Genomic DNA, 17,147 nt, shown 5'->3' with positions numbered 1-17,147 from the left:
TTATAATCTGAATTCAGTGACCCTGCTCAACCAAGAGTTTCTGATGGAGTTAATCCATCTTTGAGCTAAATTAATTTTTTCCAAGCAGTTTTTTCTTCTTCGAGTGCTTGCTCATGTCCATTCCATTGTAGGTGTATGCGTGCCTTCGTACACAGTTACCAGAACTTTTCTCCCTTTAGCAGTATCCATAGAGCTATCTTTGGTGCCTCATGAAACTCCATGCACATGCCATGGTATATGAGGCTCTGCCGGCCCTACGGCCCCTCAGTTCCTTCTTTCCGCCTGTGACGGTTGCTAGAACTGCTTTAGCTTGCATCACAAATGCTCAGTTCCTTTTGTTCTCCCTTAATTGTTGTTTGTCTTAGTTAGGTAGATTAGTGTTGTTAATAGTGGTAGTTAGTCACTTAGGATAGTCCCAGCTTGGGCTTTGCCGGGAGTGTGGCATGCCCTGGTCACTGGGTTTCAAACTATGTGCCTCCTGTGGGAAAGCCTTTCCGCTCAGCAACCCCCATGATAGTTGCCTAAAGTGCCTGGGGGAAGCTCATGGTAAGGACAAATGCAAAATTTGTAAAGCTTTCAGACCTCGGACCCAAAAGGACAGGGAGATTCACTTGAAAGCCTTACTAATGGAGGCAGCACTCAGACTGGCCTCTGAACCAACCCGTTCTGCTTCAGTACTGAGTCCTGCCTCAGCACCGTACTTCTTCCTCTCTGTCAAGGAAGAAGCAGTGAGAGCAATGCACAGAGCGGGCATTCCCCTGCACCATCTGAGAAAGTGGGGTGGAGCATGAGGCCACATCAAAGCCAGACAGTGGAGACTCGCTTGCCACCATGGGAGCCTGTCTTCAACCAGAGAGCCACCCCCGATTCCTGGGAGTGGGAGAGTGTCTCTGCACCTGCTGGCGCCGTTGACACCGGAGGCATTTCAGGCAGCATGGACCTTGTTGGCCTTGCCCACGCTGTCCCCATCCCGGCCTCTGCCCAGAGAAGGCGCCGCTCCCCCAGAAGTAGCTCCAGGTCACGGTCGTCGTAGCACCCCACATTGGCAGGGCACGGAGTGAGGTCACCCTCCTGGCACCAGTCACAGTCCCCGGCACTGGGCAAAGTTTGCTCCAGGAGGCGGCGCCTGTTTGGGTTGCCTGCAGGAGGCCGCTCCCCAGCGGGAAGTTGGCACTGCTCCTGCTCCCCAGCATCGAGGAGTTCGCCCGCACTAGTGTGGCATAGAACCCGGTCACCGGAGGCTGACTTGGCACTGAGAGGGAAGCGGCACCATAAGTCATCGGTGCCCAGGCACTACTCTGGGCACTCCAGTTCGCAGTTGGAGCATGATTCCCTGTGGCAGCACCTGCATCGGGCCTTGTTGTCATCATGATTGACAATGCCAAGAGGCCATTCTCCAGAGTGCCAGAGCACCCACAGATCAGGTCATCGCTCCCCTGCCACTTGGCACCGTACAGCACGAGCCTCCAAGGCAGCCCCACCGTGGTTGTCTGACAGTGAGTCAGTGTCCTCTTGAGAGGACAGCCACTGGGTGAGTCGTCACCACCAGCAAAATTTGCCGGAGCACCCTTTGGCTCAGGAAGCCCTGACATGGCCTCAAGGGCAGTGACCACCCCAATGGCCGTATTGGGGACTCTGGGGGTTTTTGGTCGGGCCAGGTCTGCGGTTGCTTAAGTCTGTCTGGGATTTAGTTCGCACCACGGGCGTTGGAGAAGGGCCGTCATTCGGCCTCCAATGACAATTCAGCCCCCAGGACGGGACCTCTGTTGGGGCCCCTCATCAGCGGGAAGGGATGCCACCATCCACCACGCCCCTCCAGTCTTTCTCATCTTCCCCAGATGAGGTGGTCACCCAGGAACACTTGGCGCACCTGGGAGATTTCAGGACGCATCGAGACTTCTCAAGAGTGTAGCTTCCAACTTGGGGTTGAAGGTGGAGGAGCTGAAGGAGGCGTCAGACAGTCTCTTTAATGTTCTGGCAGCTGCCACCCCAGCCCGGGTTGCCCTCCCCATGCATGAGGGGGTATTGAAGATAGTGAAGACCTTGTGGCAGACCCCTTCATCAGTGGTCCCAAACTCTAAGGGGGCGGAGAAAAAATATTATGTCCCAGCTAAAGGATTCAATAACTTTTCACCACCTCTCTCCCAGTACCCTGGTGGTATATGTGGCCAACCAGCAGGATAGGCAGGGAGAGCCCAGTTCCACGCCAAAAAACAAAGATAACAAGAAATTGGACCCTTCTCAGCCTGAGGGCCGGACATTAGGGGAAAGAGGTTTTACTCGAGGTACTTCCTCATCTCCAAAGCGAAAGGGGGCCTAACACCTATACTAGACCTGCATCGTCTCAACAAATATCTCAAGAGGCTGAAATTTCACATGGTTTCCCTTGCCTCCATCATCCCCTCCCTGGATCCGTGAAACTGGTATGCCGCCCTTGACCTAAAGGACACTTACTTCCACATTTCTATCTTCCCCAACCACAGGCGTTTCCTCAGTTTCGTGGTAGCTGGCTCCCACTACCAATTTGCAGTGTTTCCCTTTGGCCTTTCCTCGGCCCAGAGGGTGTTTACAAAATGTGTGGTGGGGTGGTGGAGCACCTGAGATGCAAAGGGTTCCAAATTGTCCCCTACCTGGACAAATGGCTGATCAGGAGCAGGTCCAGCACCCAGGTCCAGAGCAGTGTAGATCTGACATGCACCACCTACTGCCAGCTGGGCCTGCTAATAAACTAATAGAAGTCTACATTAACCCCGGTGCGGAGGATAGAGTTCATCAGGGCGGTCCTGAATGCTTCCCAAGCCAGAGCTTTCCTACCCCAGCCATGCTTTGAGGCGATGTCTGCTGTCATTGCTCGCCTGTTCCTCTGCCCGATGACAACAGCCAGGCACAGTCTGCAGTTAGGCCACATGACAGCCTGCATTTATGTGGTGAGGCTCGCTCGCCTAAGACTCAGACCACTTCAATCGTGGCTGGCCTCAGTTTATTCCCCAAGCAGATATTCCCTGGACCGGGTGGTCACAGTCTCTCTTGCCCCTCTCCTCCTGTGTTTTCTCCCTGTGTTTTTTCCCAGACTGCATGGTTCAGAGAAGAAGAAGAGGTGGCACACGCTAGCTGTTAGATGGGTGTTAGTATTCTACATCGAGCGCACAAGACCATTCCAGAGTTCTACACAACTCTTCATCGTGGTGGCTGTTTGGATGAAAGGCTTACCTGTTTCTGCCTAGCGCATCTCATCATGGATAACTTCCTGCATCAAGTTCTGCTATGAGGAGGTGAAGGTGCCACTTCCGGGGATAATTACAGCTCGCTCAAGCTTTATCCACAGCCTTCTTAGCGAGAGTGCCTATGCAAGACATCTGCAGGGCTGCCACCTGGTCGTCAGTGCACACCTTCACATCCCATTATGCCATCATCCAGCAGGTACGGGACAACGCAGGCTTCGGATGAGTGGTGCTGCAGGCAGCTCATCCATAACTCAGGCCCACCTCCAAGGTATTGCTTCTGAGTCACCTACAATGGAATGGATATGAGCAAGCACTCGAAGAAGAAAAGACGGTTACTTACCTTGTAACTGTTGTTCTTAGAGATGTGTTGCTCATGTCCATTCCATGACCTATCCCCACTGTTGGAGTTGGCGGCAAGAAGGAACTGAGGCGGCGTAAAGCTAGCAGCGCCTCATATGCCGCAGCGTGTCCGCGGGGCTCCAGGGGGTGCCGAAGTCAGCCCTACAGGTACTGCTAAAGGGAAAAAAGTTCCGGTAACCGTACACAAAGGTGCACACATCTACAATGGAATGGACATGAACAACACATCTCAAAGAACAACAGTTACAAGATAACTGTTTTGTTCCCCTGTATGCACAGCAGTTAAATTTCTTTCTCCTGTATCAGGTGGAGAGAACTGTTCAGGGGTTGAAGAGAGTCACTTAAATTAAGCAAATACCCTTATTCCCCCGGCCAACACTTCCACAAGCCAGAAATAATTGATTGGGCAACCCAGACAATTTCTTGCTGAATTGAACATGATCCATGACCTGGCAGGACCTATGTCTTTTCTAATGAATAGAGTTCTGCTGCGTGTGACTCGGGAAAGAAGTGATCTTGAATGGTGATCACCACAGGTATGTCTGATCATGTGCAATAGAATTATTTATATAAACATTTGTTTTAACTGATGGCAAATGATTCTTCCCATCATCTCATTTGTATGCAGATACATTTGTTTGGTTTGAGATATCAATCTAATGAAACTCTGAGGTCCTGTTTACACTGTAAAAACAACAAAACCAGCTACCTTGATAATACCAAGAAGTCCCCCTTACTCCAAACATGGTTGCAACACGTTTGTTCTAGCAGTGTACGTAGGATCATACATTGTTAGCTGTTTCCAACCCATGCTAAAGTCTTTGACTTGGGGTTGGAAACCCAGCTAAAACATGGTCTTAGGTTTTTGTTATGCAGTTTAGATGGGATGTTTTAACAGTGCTGAACTAGAAAGGTGAAGGGAGCTCTCCCATAATGGTAGCTTTTCCAGTGTAGACTGTATCTATTTCTAATCTCCTGCCTTTGAGCTACAGGCTATTTTTGCCAGGTTCCTCATTGGAAAAAATCTGTGCATCTTCCTTGCAAAGTTTTACACTATTGAAAAATCTTTATATTGTGGGAGGCTTGAAGTTTTGTTTTTAAATCTAGAAAGGGGATTCTTTAATAACCCTTGCTAAAGTAGCAGTTGTCTTTATTTAAATGCCAGTGACAATGTATCATACAAAGTTTTTGTTGTGCCACATAGTGCAGTGGAGAGAGGAGGAAGTAGAGAAGAAGAGATGCTTTTTATAACTACTAGCTTTGCAGTCTTGTATACATTTACCCGTATGAGCTTAGTGCTTATCAGTAGGGCTAGACTGATAACAGGGGGGAAAAAAAGGGGGGGGGGGGAAACAAACCCACTTAGTGTGTCAGAATACAAAAATAAAAACTAAGTTGATGCAAACCTGAGTAGGCAGCAGCAGCAGCTTAATAAATAGTATTTTATTTATTTCCAGCACTCTAGAAGGAAGTAGACGCAAGCAGTAGGAGCTAGTTTACTTTACATTTCCCATCAGTACTGAGTGCCAGAATTCATGTTAGAATGTTAGGATATGACACTTGGTAGTGTTGTTGTAGGCGGGCTGGTGCCAGGATTTGAGAAAGACAAGGCGGGTGAGATAATGATATCTTTTATTGGACTAACTTTTTTCTGTTTTTCACCAACATTAATTGGTCTACTCTAAGATATAACAGTTCCATTTTGGATTCTGCACTAGAGCTGTGTGCTCCTATATGGTGGTATTTAACCCAGTACACACATTTAAAGATAACTCCCTCGTACCTGTCCTTCAACTGCTTAAATCTCTTTGGATACAGAGTATGTAGTAGGGGCGTGATCAAAAGCCTGCTGCAGTCGGTGAAAAGATTCCCCTAGACATCAGTAGGCTTTGATCAGGCATAAGGTGAATTTTCTTTTCTTGTTTTTGAAAATGAAGAGAAAAATGTTTCTACCAATTTGAGTAGCATGAACAGTCACGTTCTGAGTATCAGACATGCATTCCTAACCATTTGTGTGGCCAGAGGTGTGGTGAATGCTTCTGATCAGACACTAACTGGTGTCACTGACATAAAATGTGTCCCTAAACAGTTGATTGTCAGTTTATGAACCCACTCTACTTATCTCCGGCAACATGCCAGAGTTTTTGCCCTCTTGTTTATTTTGTGCTGCCCTACTTAATCTTATTCCTCATATTCTCTAGCCTACTCCCAAGAACAACATAAAATATTTGGCTACCTTCTATATCAAAGTTTTAACTTTTGCAGTAGATGCCATTGGTTCAGGCCAATGATTTCAGAATTTTGAGAGTGGAAGCTGTTCATTTTTAGTTTTTAAAATTAAATATTGCTTTGATCTCTTCATAGTTAACTTCTGTAAATACAAATCCTCCAGCATCTGGCTCTTTTTAGTTACTTTTCACATGATACATTTTTGCTGAATTTAATGCATTTATCAGTATGATACATGGTGTGTTAACACCAGTTAGATTATTAAAATATTTGGATGTAACCAGAATTCACAAAAACAGTTCCTTTCTGGAAACTTCTAAAAGGGCTATGAAAAGTCTTGTGTGGAGTTCAAGCAATGTCTGGTATTTAGGATTTTCGGTATTCCTTGAGGTTTAGTAGTTGGATCAGTTTATATGCCCATCGGTGTGGTTTTTAATTGCTATTTTTTGAATCATTCCAGTGGAAAAATCCTCTTCCTTACTCTTGTTTTGTGAGTCACTCATTTATGGTGAGAATTAGGACTGAGTGATGCTGACAAGCACTCAGAAAAGGAAGAAGCCTTTCTCTCCTCCAGAGCCCAGAAGTTCCAGACAGAAGGGCAATGAATCTCTTCTGCAAAAGTTTGCAGTAGGAAGCCAACTGTCTACTTCCCACCAACACTGTGTATAGTATAGAGGACTAGCATAGATTTTGTTGAGTGACGTGACTGGTGATTTATTGAAGGCTGAATTCAGTAAAAAGACTTGTGAGCATGAGACCAGTGTCATGTGTCTGAATCTTGGACTTCTCATTGCTTTGTCTTAAGAACAGAACATTTTCTCCTAAACTGAGAGCTAATACTTTTGATCCAAGACTTTTAGAAGACGTAGAGTCAAAATTATCTTTTGCTCACAGAAGTGTGGGGAAATAAATAACTTCTGAATAAGAAGTTTTTAACTGGATTTATAGCCACTAGCAATCCTTGGCCTCATCTCTGCTTAGAAAATGACATTTTGTATTTTCCAGTTTAATAAAAAAAAAATGGGAGGGGAAAAAACTCTTTAAAGATGACTTTTGGAAAAAATGCTTCTGAGAAATGCAAATAAACCTAGCTCAAATCAAGAGTTTAATTTTTGCCACACCTGTATTATGAGGTGCAAAATGCCCTCAACTCATGCTGAATTAATTAGGAATTGAGAGTGCTTAGTAGCTCAAAGTTTTGAGCCCATAGTTCTTAAATTTCATACTGTCAGCAACCTAATGAGTATATGGGGGAGGGGTGTTTCCTTGCAAGCAGTGTAGCAGTTTTCATTGATCTCTGTGGAGAGCCACCTCCTCAACTGGTTTCTGATAAAATGAAAAAGCCATTAAACTAATATCCATTTGGTGCCTGTATTTCTAAACACAGACTGCAGACAGATACTTGGGAAAGGGAGAACTTTAATCAACTGTTCTTAAAGGGGTTGGTAATGGGATTTAGAAGTGTACAATGCCAGCTCCTATCAATAGTGACCAAGTTACCATCTGGTGGCTTTTCAGTAGCTTATTTGAAATGAGTTTGGTGATCTCAGTCTAGTACCCAGAGCATGTGTCCACATCACAAAGCTATAACTACCACACTGATTGGCACTTTCATTGGTAGTCTCAATAAAGAGGTCAGGAACTGAGTGGTCATGGAAATTGAACTACATTTCATTCCTGGGAGCGACCCCTCCGATAACAAGGCCTGGACACAGTAGCAGAGTAGTATGAAGAAGTTGCTGCTGTTCTGATAAATAGATGACTTCAATCTACCTGTCTTAGGTACGCATATCTCCATAGTATTTGGGCACCCCACGATCTTTAAGGTATTTATCCTCAACACCCCTGTGAGGCAGGGCAGTGCTATTATCCCCATTTTACAGCTGGGGAACTGAGGCATAGTGACTTGCCCCATGTCAAACAGGAAGTCTCTAGCAGAGCAAGGAATTGAACCCAGATCTCCCAAATCTTAGGCTAGTACCCTAACTACTGGAGAATCTTTATCTCGGTCTGGCATTGGTCATGAGTGTGCTAAAAGGAAAAAAATCCAACAGTGCATTGACTAGAAAATGGATATGATACATTGCAATGAGGCAGTTGATTAATTACAAAACCTTTTCTGTAAGCTGTATGTAATAAACAGTAGATTTCAAAGCAGGAGTAACTTGACAGCATATACAGCCTTTTCCCTCTATTTGGTTGATCTCTTGGAGAGAAAAGGGGGACTTTAAAACTCCTGGAGTGACAGTGTGACATTTTTTATCATGGTAGACAAGAAAATGTAAATAACAGGCTTGGGCTCTTGTCATGCTTTGCCCTGCCTGCCTGTGTTAATGATACAGGTCTATCTGTGCGTCACAGTTGCAGTCAAGCACACCACGAGAACAATAAGACATAGCAAGTGATTTGGCTTATAGCAGAGAGCATGAAAAGAATGATGACAAGCATTGAAGGGGGAGTTCTCGGGTCCCTGCCCTGCAAAGGGGCAAGTGAAGTCATTGGGGGTCACAGGCTCCCAGCACCTCCCAGGTCTAGCCCTAAATTAATAGAGTTTGGATTTCATCATTTTCTCTGCAGAAGAGCAACAGGTGACTTAATCAATGAGCCTGTGTTTCTAGAGTAACCCAAGGAAACTGGCGGAGTGCTAAAGCCCAGAGAGCTTGCATCAGTGTCAACAGAAGGAGCCAATGCAGGAGTACAATAGGCCAGTGAGTTTGTGTTAATGTTGATTCAAGCTAACCCCAGTAGTAGTCCTACTGCTGGATTAAAGACAGTGACTGTGCCTGCCTTAGTCTTTTTGTTTTGGGTTTTGAGGTCACAGTGTATGCTGTAAAGATGTGATTTGTTTATGTCCTTCTCTTTTTCCATATAGGATATTGTGCTGCTTTATAACAAATACTGTTATCTAAAATATCTTAGTAAGAAAATGAATGTGAAACTATGTGAAATGATTCTGGCTTATGAAAGGCACAGACATGCTCTCAGTGCCCCATGAACATATTTGTGCTGTTCAGGGAAAGATGGAGAGGCCGGGTGTGCGTGCGTGTGTAGAGAATTCCTTCCTTCCTTTCTAGTGCACCAAGAACTGTGATTCTGTATTTGTCTGTTACAATGATAGTCTATAACTGAGGCATAGTTCAAACCAAGTTGAGTAGGCGAGGTTAAGCTTGGGAACCTTGGTGATGGAGGACAGCACTGTGAAATGTTACAAATCTCATTGTAAAGGGTAAGACCTTATATCTTTAGCTGGCCATAAATCCTTATGAAATTAACTGTGTGAAATGGTGTATTCAGTCCTCATTATCTAGAGCAGCCTTTTTGAAATGTACCTTTTCTGCCTTGCTTATGCTTATTAGAATTTTTTATTATTTAATATTGTGAAGTATTCTGGAATGTAATTTGTAGAAAGCTGCTGCACTATATGAGATAAAACAGTGAAAAGTACAAGCAACAACAGTGTCTTGATATAGGTGCTGTATGCAAAATTCCTCAGATACCTTTTTCTTGGCACCCTTGGTGCTAACTTTAACATCCCCTACTCCTCATGTCCTGGGTCTCTGTTCATCATAAGATATCTGTAATGATGAATTATGCAAATGATGCAGTGGATTAGCAATTCAGTAGTATATGGTGTTATGTTTAAAAGAGAAATACAGTGTGGCCAACAAAGAAAAACTTTTCTAATTTTTTGTCCTAGTAAAATACAAATTGGTGGTGTTCTGCTTTCTAGTATTCCTATAAATTCAGACTTGGACCAGTGAGCATTAAATTACCTGTGGTGAGCAGTTTGGAATTTAACAACATTTTAATATTGTACTGCAAATATACCTAGGGAAATTGTTACATAATTGACATGTTTTCCAACAGTGACCCTACTATATCTTAGCTTTCTTTCCCAAAGTCACTTCAAGAAAAGAAAAATAAATGAACTTTTTTCCTTTCCACTTCACAGGTTAAGTCTGTGATAAATCTCCTGTTTGCTGCCTACACTGGGGACGTCTCTGCGCTCAGAAGGTAAAGGCAGTATGGTGTTGCACTTTATTTCTGAACATATGACCATGTTAGGAGACATTGTAGCTACTTTAATACTTTGTGGTAGCTGGGCCATTTAAACACACAAGGCATTAAAAGAATGAGCTCTATTGCATCTAGCACTGCTTTTAACATCTAGTCTTCAGATTCCTGACAGAGCAAGGAGTTATGAGCTCATTACACAATCAGTCCTTTGATCTTCAGAGCCAAACTTCATATGAATAATATGAAAAATAATTTGTACATATAGTTATAGTCAGAAGTGTAACCATATAAAAATGGCACCACTCTGTTTTGACATAAACTGATTTTTCCCTTTGTGTCAAGTCATGTTATGTGATCTTCCTTGCAGATTTTTACAGCAGAGGAAGAGCAAGCTAGATTCTAGTCTGACTTGTGAATCACTGCCAGAACTATGAGCAAAGCTCAAATGGAGGAACGCTTATTGCTAATGATGTAGGAGCCAGATGGAGCCCAGCTTGATTTTGAGATCCCAAGTATAGTTTGGTTGTTTTTTTGTTTTTTAGGGCTGGCAGTATTTAAAAACCCTTTGAATTGAACACTGAGCAGATTTCATGCAGTCATTGAGAGACCAGATAAACATGGAATTCTCCACTGTATCTTTGCAAAGCTGTGGCAAAGCTAGCAATGGAGTTGCTCTAGTAGCTTTATACTGGTTAGAGATTCTTCCTACACAGGGAGAATTCTCCACGAAGTTTCACTGGCTGATGTAAATTCCCTTTGCACTATGCATCTTCTCTGCCTGGAATGATAGTGTTTTGGCGGGAAGTACGTACACACATCAGTATGCTCCATGGTGGCATTTTAAGAGTGATTTTTAAGATTTAAGAATGATTTTTCTGACTGGAACCACAGATGAAGATGCCAGAAAGGAAGCAAATCCCTAGTGTACTGTTAATGCTAGGTCATTTTGGTGCCTCTTTTATTAAAGCTCAAATGAAAATATAATGTACTTTTGATACCACTTAAATCCTGTCATAGAGGACATTTCATTGGTTTTACAGTAGAAGTATTATTACTTCTGTATTATTTTTGTAATTATTTCTGTGATTGTCTTTCTGAATTTGACTTTTCAGATTTGCTTTGTCGGGTATGGATATGGAGCAAAGAGATTACGATTCACGGACAGCATTGCATGTAGCAGCTGCAGAAGGTAATGACTCTTGATAAATAAGACAAACTATTGATTTAGTGTGCTTAGTTTAAAAAGTATATTAAATCCTTCTTTTATTTTATAGGTCATGTGGAAGTAGTTAAATTTTTGCTGGAAGCCTGCAAGGTGAATCCTTTCCCCAAAGACAGGTGAGCAATTGCACTGTTAGCATGAAGGAGAGGAGCTCCAGTAAATAATTAGATTGGTGAATCCAGCAGTCAATCAACCAGTGTCCTTGTTTTCTTTGAAATCGCATGGATTGCTGAAGGTAGTGACAGCTTGGACCATCTGATCTACCCAGCTAATTTGCAGCTGGTGCATTTCTGCCCATTTGATCCAGCAACACTAATTCCCTCCTTAAAGAAGCAGGAATTCCAGACATCAATAGGGAAGATTGAGAAAATAAATCAATGTCTGGAGAATTTTCTCCCAAAAACATATCAAGGCAAGAAAATGAAATGTGTGTGTGTGTGTGTGTGTGTGTGTATATATATATATATATATATATATATATATATATATATATATATATATATATATATATATATATATATATATATATATACACACAGATGTGGAGTGTAATAGGTGTCTGTGTGTTCCTGTCCAGTATAACTAAAACTATTCACAAATTTCAGTGTGAACTTGACTCCATTGGAATATCTGTTTTACTGTTCTGGTGTCCTGAGAGAAGTGCACTCATGCGCTCCACATGGTTTGCTCTATATAATCATTTATTTTATTTTTAATGTCACCTTCACTTTTATTACTGTAATTTAGACAGTATGGCATTGGAAACCAGAAAAAAAATAGGTCAGTCCAAAGTCCCTCACCTATAAAAAAAAAACAAACAAGGTGTGACACCAGTAATGAAACCACCCTGGTCCACTCTGTACCTGATTTCACCAAGTAAACTTGTGTCTTTGTCTCTGCTTCCTTCAGTTTGCTTGTGCCTTTCACTTCTCCTCTCCTACTGTTGCTTATCACAGTGATTTCGGTATTTAGCAGTAAAGCATTTGGAGACAGAGTTAGCTTTAATTTGATCGTTTATTTCATGCCAGGCTGTGCAGACCAATATACATTTGCTGGTATAGTAAATTAATAAATTCTATTTATATTATATGCCCATGATGTCCTTCTTACAGTGCTTCTGGGGGTATCAGAAAGCAGAGCATTTTCAGTCATTTATCATTACCTGTGATTTTTGAAGCTTTTCTGTTAGCTGAATAGAAGTTGATTTTTATTTTGCCCAATAGAAAGGTCAGATTTTTACCTTCGATACTGTTCTTTCCATAAGTGCTACAGAATCCTTATGCCAAGATGAAGATGTAACCAGGATTGGTGGGAAGTCTGCATGGTATCTGTACCTGCTCTAACTATCAGCTTTTCCATTAAAACCCCTTTGGGGAAGAGTTCGTGCTGTGCCGAAAGGATGTCAAAGATCAACCTTAGGAAAAACACTGTAGTAGAAATTATCTGAGGCACGTTTCTAGGGTTGATTTTACTAGGTGTAAGGAAGGCAAAAAATGTACACTTTACACTTGCTTCATTGGTATACTATACTTAGATACCTTACTCTGCTGTTTTAAAGGAGGAAATATACAGTTGTATGCAATAGCCTTTGCATACTGTTGTGTTACATTTGGGAGGGTTTAGTATGGATGATATATAAATAGCATCAGTTGCACGCGTGTGTGTGTTTGTGTGTGTGTGTTTGTGTTTAGATGCTTATTGTGTTTACTGTTTTGTCTAGTCTGATGACATTGTCCATTAAAATACAGTCTGCTCTGAAAAAGTGGCTGAAAAAATCATTCAATTTTTATCATCTTTTAGCAATTTCCATCTCAAATGTGTTCAGTTTTCACATTTTCAGGTAAAAAGGTTTTGTTTCCAGGGACTAACAGTGCAGACTCTCTCAGCTTGTGGGCTGAAGATCAAATTGGGGTTCGTTCGATCTTACATATTACTGATGGTCATGGTGGATTCTACTTCACCGACAATTTTGAAATCAAGATTGGATGTTTTTCTAAAAGCTGTGCTCTAGGAATTATTCCAGGGAAGTTCTATGGCCTGTGTTATACAGGAGGTCAGATAAGATCATCACAGTGGTCCTTTCTGATCTTGGACTCTGAATCCTTGGTAGTAAAAGTTCTTCATGCCAGATTTTGTCCTTGGTGACACCTGTGATACCACATTGAAGACAGTGATGTTGCACAGATGTGTGACTGGTTGGCCTGTAATTCACTAAACAATTATAGTGAAGCACAAGAAGGAATGGAATCCCACTCATTCTCCATTAGTAGTAGTGAAAACATCTGTTGTCAAAAAAGGTTGGGAGCCACTATCCAGTTCACTGAAGGTACCTACATAGTTGCTGAATGTAGTACATACTGTACAGGCAGTAGTCGTCTCACACATCAAAATATACCATAATTCATAGTGTTGGGTTAACAGTTCTTTAAAATCACTGCTTGCTTACTGATTTTGGAAATATCATGCTCACTGTTACAGATGGAATAACACTCCTATGGATGAAGCATTACATTTTGGACACCATGATGTATTTAAAATTCTTCAAGAATTCCAGATCCAATACACACCTCCAGAGGATTCCAGCAATGGAAAGGAAAATCAAACAGTTCATAAAAATCTAGATGGCTTGCTATAACCATCTTCAGCTAGATCCCAAGAAGCAAATCACTTATCTATGTAATTGTGGAAGATGAATATGAAGAGCGTGTGTATTTCTGTCTGATGGTGTATATTTTATAGAATATTTCAGTGTTACAGGAGTTTTCTTCGTGATACGCACTGGACAAACCCAATCGCTCCAAAAAAACCAAACAAAAAACCCCTGAGAATCTCCTTCCATAATGTGAGCAATATTACCTCGTGTTGCGTATAATTGATGTAAAAGAAGTATTAGCTGTTGATGGCTTTATTGTGCACTACTTAATTTATTTTTGTGTTCTATGTGTACCTTCAATCTGTGGTCAGGAATTTTTCTGTTGAATTTGCATTTCTAAACAAATCTCCGTACAGTGTGGCCAAGTGGAACCAGGCTGCTGCCATGTGCAAGTGTCACCATGGTTTTGCTAGATTTCAGGAGTTGAGGATGCTGGTGTAGATTTAGTCGGTGTTGTTGAACAAAGATCTGCACTTAGCTCCCCCCCCCAAAAAAAATTTTTTTTTGTTTATACACCTTGTTTATATAGTGTACATCTCAAAATAATATATTGGTGGCATTTGTACATGGTCTAGACTAATTGTTCTTAGATCAGGGAATCTCTTTTAAGGTTGGTTTGATGACCAAATGGCATAGAGGAATATAACTTGTTTGACATTTTTTTGAGCTGTTTCTTTCAAATCCCCTTTGTCTAGACTCTCTCTTTCTCCATATTCAGCTGTTAAAGTGCTTTTCCTTTAGTTGGAGAAAGCAGGTGCTTCCACAGAACGCAGTTGTTCCTGACAGGCACATGTGCATCAGGGAGGAAGGGAGGTTGGTAGGCTGCAAAATAATTCATCTCAGTCTTATGTTTTGTCCTTAGCTGCAGATGCACCAAAAACCATTTACGGGAATGTAATTATGTGAAAGGCAAAAACACTAAACCAAATGTTACAAATGAGTTAGGCTCACAATAAGAAACACTGATGAAGTAAAATATCTTAAAGGGGCATAAAGCTAATCAAAGCATGAGCAAGACTGGATATGCCAAACTATGTGGTCTAACTCTCTTATGCTAGCGTAAATCCTTGAATAGTTTTGTTGAAGCTTCTGACATCACACTGGTATAAAACAGGTAAGAGATCAGAAACAGGGCCACAAATCAAGCAGTTTATTTGTGTGTGAACTGTTGCATTTACCCTCTTCACACTGTAGTCTGTGCCCTATGTCATGAGAAATATAAATTTGTTCTATTTTTGGGACCATCACATGAGCTTCTCACCCAATGCAACAATACCTCTGATTACAGAAACTACAATCTGAAACTTCAGAGTGAGGTCACTTTTAAAAAATCTGTTTAGGTAGGAGAGGTTTCCCCAGTTCACATTTGTTGGAGGTAGGTGATTGTCTCATTTCCCACACACTGCCTGATCTTTGACAATTTGTGGGAATTGCACACATTTCAAAGATATAGCAGTAATAATAATTCATCCAAAGATCACATTTTTACAGATGGGGAAATGAGGCATGGAGAAGGGAAAGTGACTTGCCCAAGATCACCCCAGCAAGTCAGTGGCAAAGTATGGAACCTGTGTCTCACTCCAGTGTTCTAGCCACTATGCACATTGCCTCCCCCAAGGAGAAATCGAATGGAGGCACTTGATAAGCACAAACAGTGGGCTAGCTCATGATAAAGATGCTGTCTTGTAGAAGTTGGAAAGACTAAACCCCTGAAATCTGATTGGTAAAAATGCTTGCCTGGCATCAGTCACATTTTTTCTGACTCTGGTATTAGTGCTCTCAAGATGCTATTTTGCCTCAAGTCAATTATTCACCTTACCTTAAGAACTCCTGCTTTTGTAACCCTCACCTTTCATGCCTTGTGTTGCAGCCACCTTCCTCCTAACCAAGAACTGGATGGGATTCCCTTTGAACTCTTATTAGCCAGAGGGGTCACTGTTGAGAGATCAAGGCCCTGTCTCTGCTGCACTCCTTCGAGAGGATAAAACCAGGCAAATTAAATCCCCATGTTTTCCTCTATAAAATTCTTAGACCTACCAAATTTATCCTATGGGAGTAAAATTTCTCAGGTGAGGCTCTGGGGGGTATTGATTAGGTCTCAAGCTATGAGACACATTGTTTGTTAACTAATCATTTTTCTGTGCATATCTCTGGTTTGCTAAGGAAACGTAACCTCTGCTGTCTCAGAAAAGATTCAGTGATTTTATTTTGATGTAATTGAAATCAATCAAATTTTCTTTGCTCAAACAATAACATTTCCAAGAGGTAGGAATATGTATTGAGAAGATAAAGACATTTTCATTAAATAGCATAGAGCTTGTCTGTCCCTGAACTTAATGTTTTCCTCCACCATATTAAGAGCTTTTAGCTAGAATTTTAGCACCAATGCATTTTCACCAGGATAGTTTTAGTATTTTCGCATAGTAACATGAGATATTATTTTGCAAAGATTTGTGCCCAGTGGAAGCAGTGCATTTATTTATATATGCAATTATTTATAAATATATGTTGTTCACTGGTTTGGCTGCTCAACATTGCTGGCACTGACGTAGATTTTAATTTAAATGGCTTTTGGTTGTCTTATCAAATGCTGACATTCTTAAGCAAGCTCCAAAGAGTTTTCTGTGTTGTCATGTCATATACGTGCTTCTTATGTATCACAGCAACTAGAAATGGTGAAGCTAACTTAATGCTTTGTACACAAAAATATTGTGTTGGTCTTAATTATCCCATCTTTTTGTGAAAAATGTGATGTACTAGAATGATATCCTTTTATCTGCAGAGCTGGACTGTCAATGTTTTTATTGATGCTGTACTATCAGCAATTGTGACTGCCTGGTGTGATATTTTAGATTCCTTATTGTCGGGAATAGACAGTGATGAATGTATTTGCTTTCAGCAATTTCCCGTAAGTGAATCTAAATTTAAAAATACTTGAGCTGTACTGGTTCTGAAAATGAAAGATATTTATTTTAATGAATAAAATCTAGGTAATGTTGCTTTTTACAGTGCAATTAAACAGGAATACCAAAAAATAGAGATGTTTGAAGGGTTTTTTTTATTGGTTAGCTCCATCATTTACTCACCTCTAATACCATCCCAATGAAGTAGCTAAAGAGAACGGCGTTTGTGGAGCCCTCCATCTTATGCTGCTTCTATACCCTCCAATATTGAAGCTACGTTTGCATTGGGAAGGCCTTGTGACAAGCTTTAATTGTAGCACCAAATCATCAGAAGGCTCCATCACATGGTTCTTAGTCACTAGTGAATACTGCACAATTTTAAATCTAAAAGCCTGATATAGCAAAACAGGAGCTCACTGGCTTTCCCTCACCCCATGCAGATGTCCAGCTAGTGTTGAAGAAATGATGCTGAAAAGGAGTAACTAACCTGCTGTGGACATACTAGGGTCAATATCGTGGTAGTATCTGTATATTTCGAA

The 17,147-nt window shown here is 41.6% G+C and overlaps 1 protein-coding gene across 5 annotated transcripts in view; it reads left to right on the top strand.

The window, feature by feature from the left end:
* GLS (glutaminase) overlaps positions 1–16,742 on the top strand; it is a 116,097-nt gene extending 99,355 nt beyond the window's left edge. For all 5 annotated transcript variants that reach the window (XM_067549008.1, XM_067549007.1, XM_067549010.1 and 2 more), the window contains 4 exons: positions 9,766–9,827; positions 10,943–11,019; positions 11,105–11,168; positions 13,531–16,742. In XM_067549008.1, coding sequence (XP_067405109.1) covers positions 9,766–9,827; positions 10,943–11,019; positions 11,105–11,168; positions 13,531–13,687 — 360 coding nt within the window. In that variant the 3' untranslated portion in view covers positions 13,688–16,742. The remainder of the gene's footprint in view (positions 1–9,765; positions 9,828–10,942; positions 11,020–11,104; positions 11,169–13,530) is intronic.
* Positions 16,743–17,147: the final 405 nt, after the last annotated feature.

Source organism: Emydura macquarii, unplaced genomic scaffold, assembly GCF_026122565.2.
Source record: "Emydura macquarii macquarii isolate MOO-44397 ecotype Brisbane River unplaced genomic scaffold, CSIRO-AGI_Emac_v2 contig_1253, whole genome shotgun sequence".
In the NCBI taxonomy this organism is placed as follows: domain Eukaryota; kingdom Metazoa; phylum Chordata; order Testudines; family Chelidae; genus Emydura; species Emydura macquarii.
Note: the sequence above shows the minus strand (reverse complement) of the source record. Positions and strands in the feature narration are given on the sequence as shown.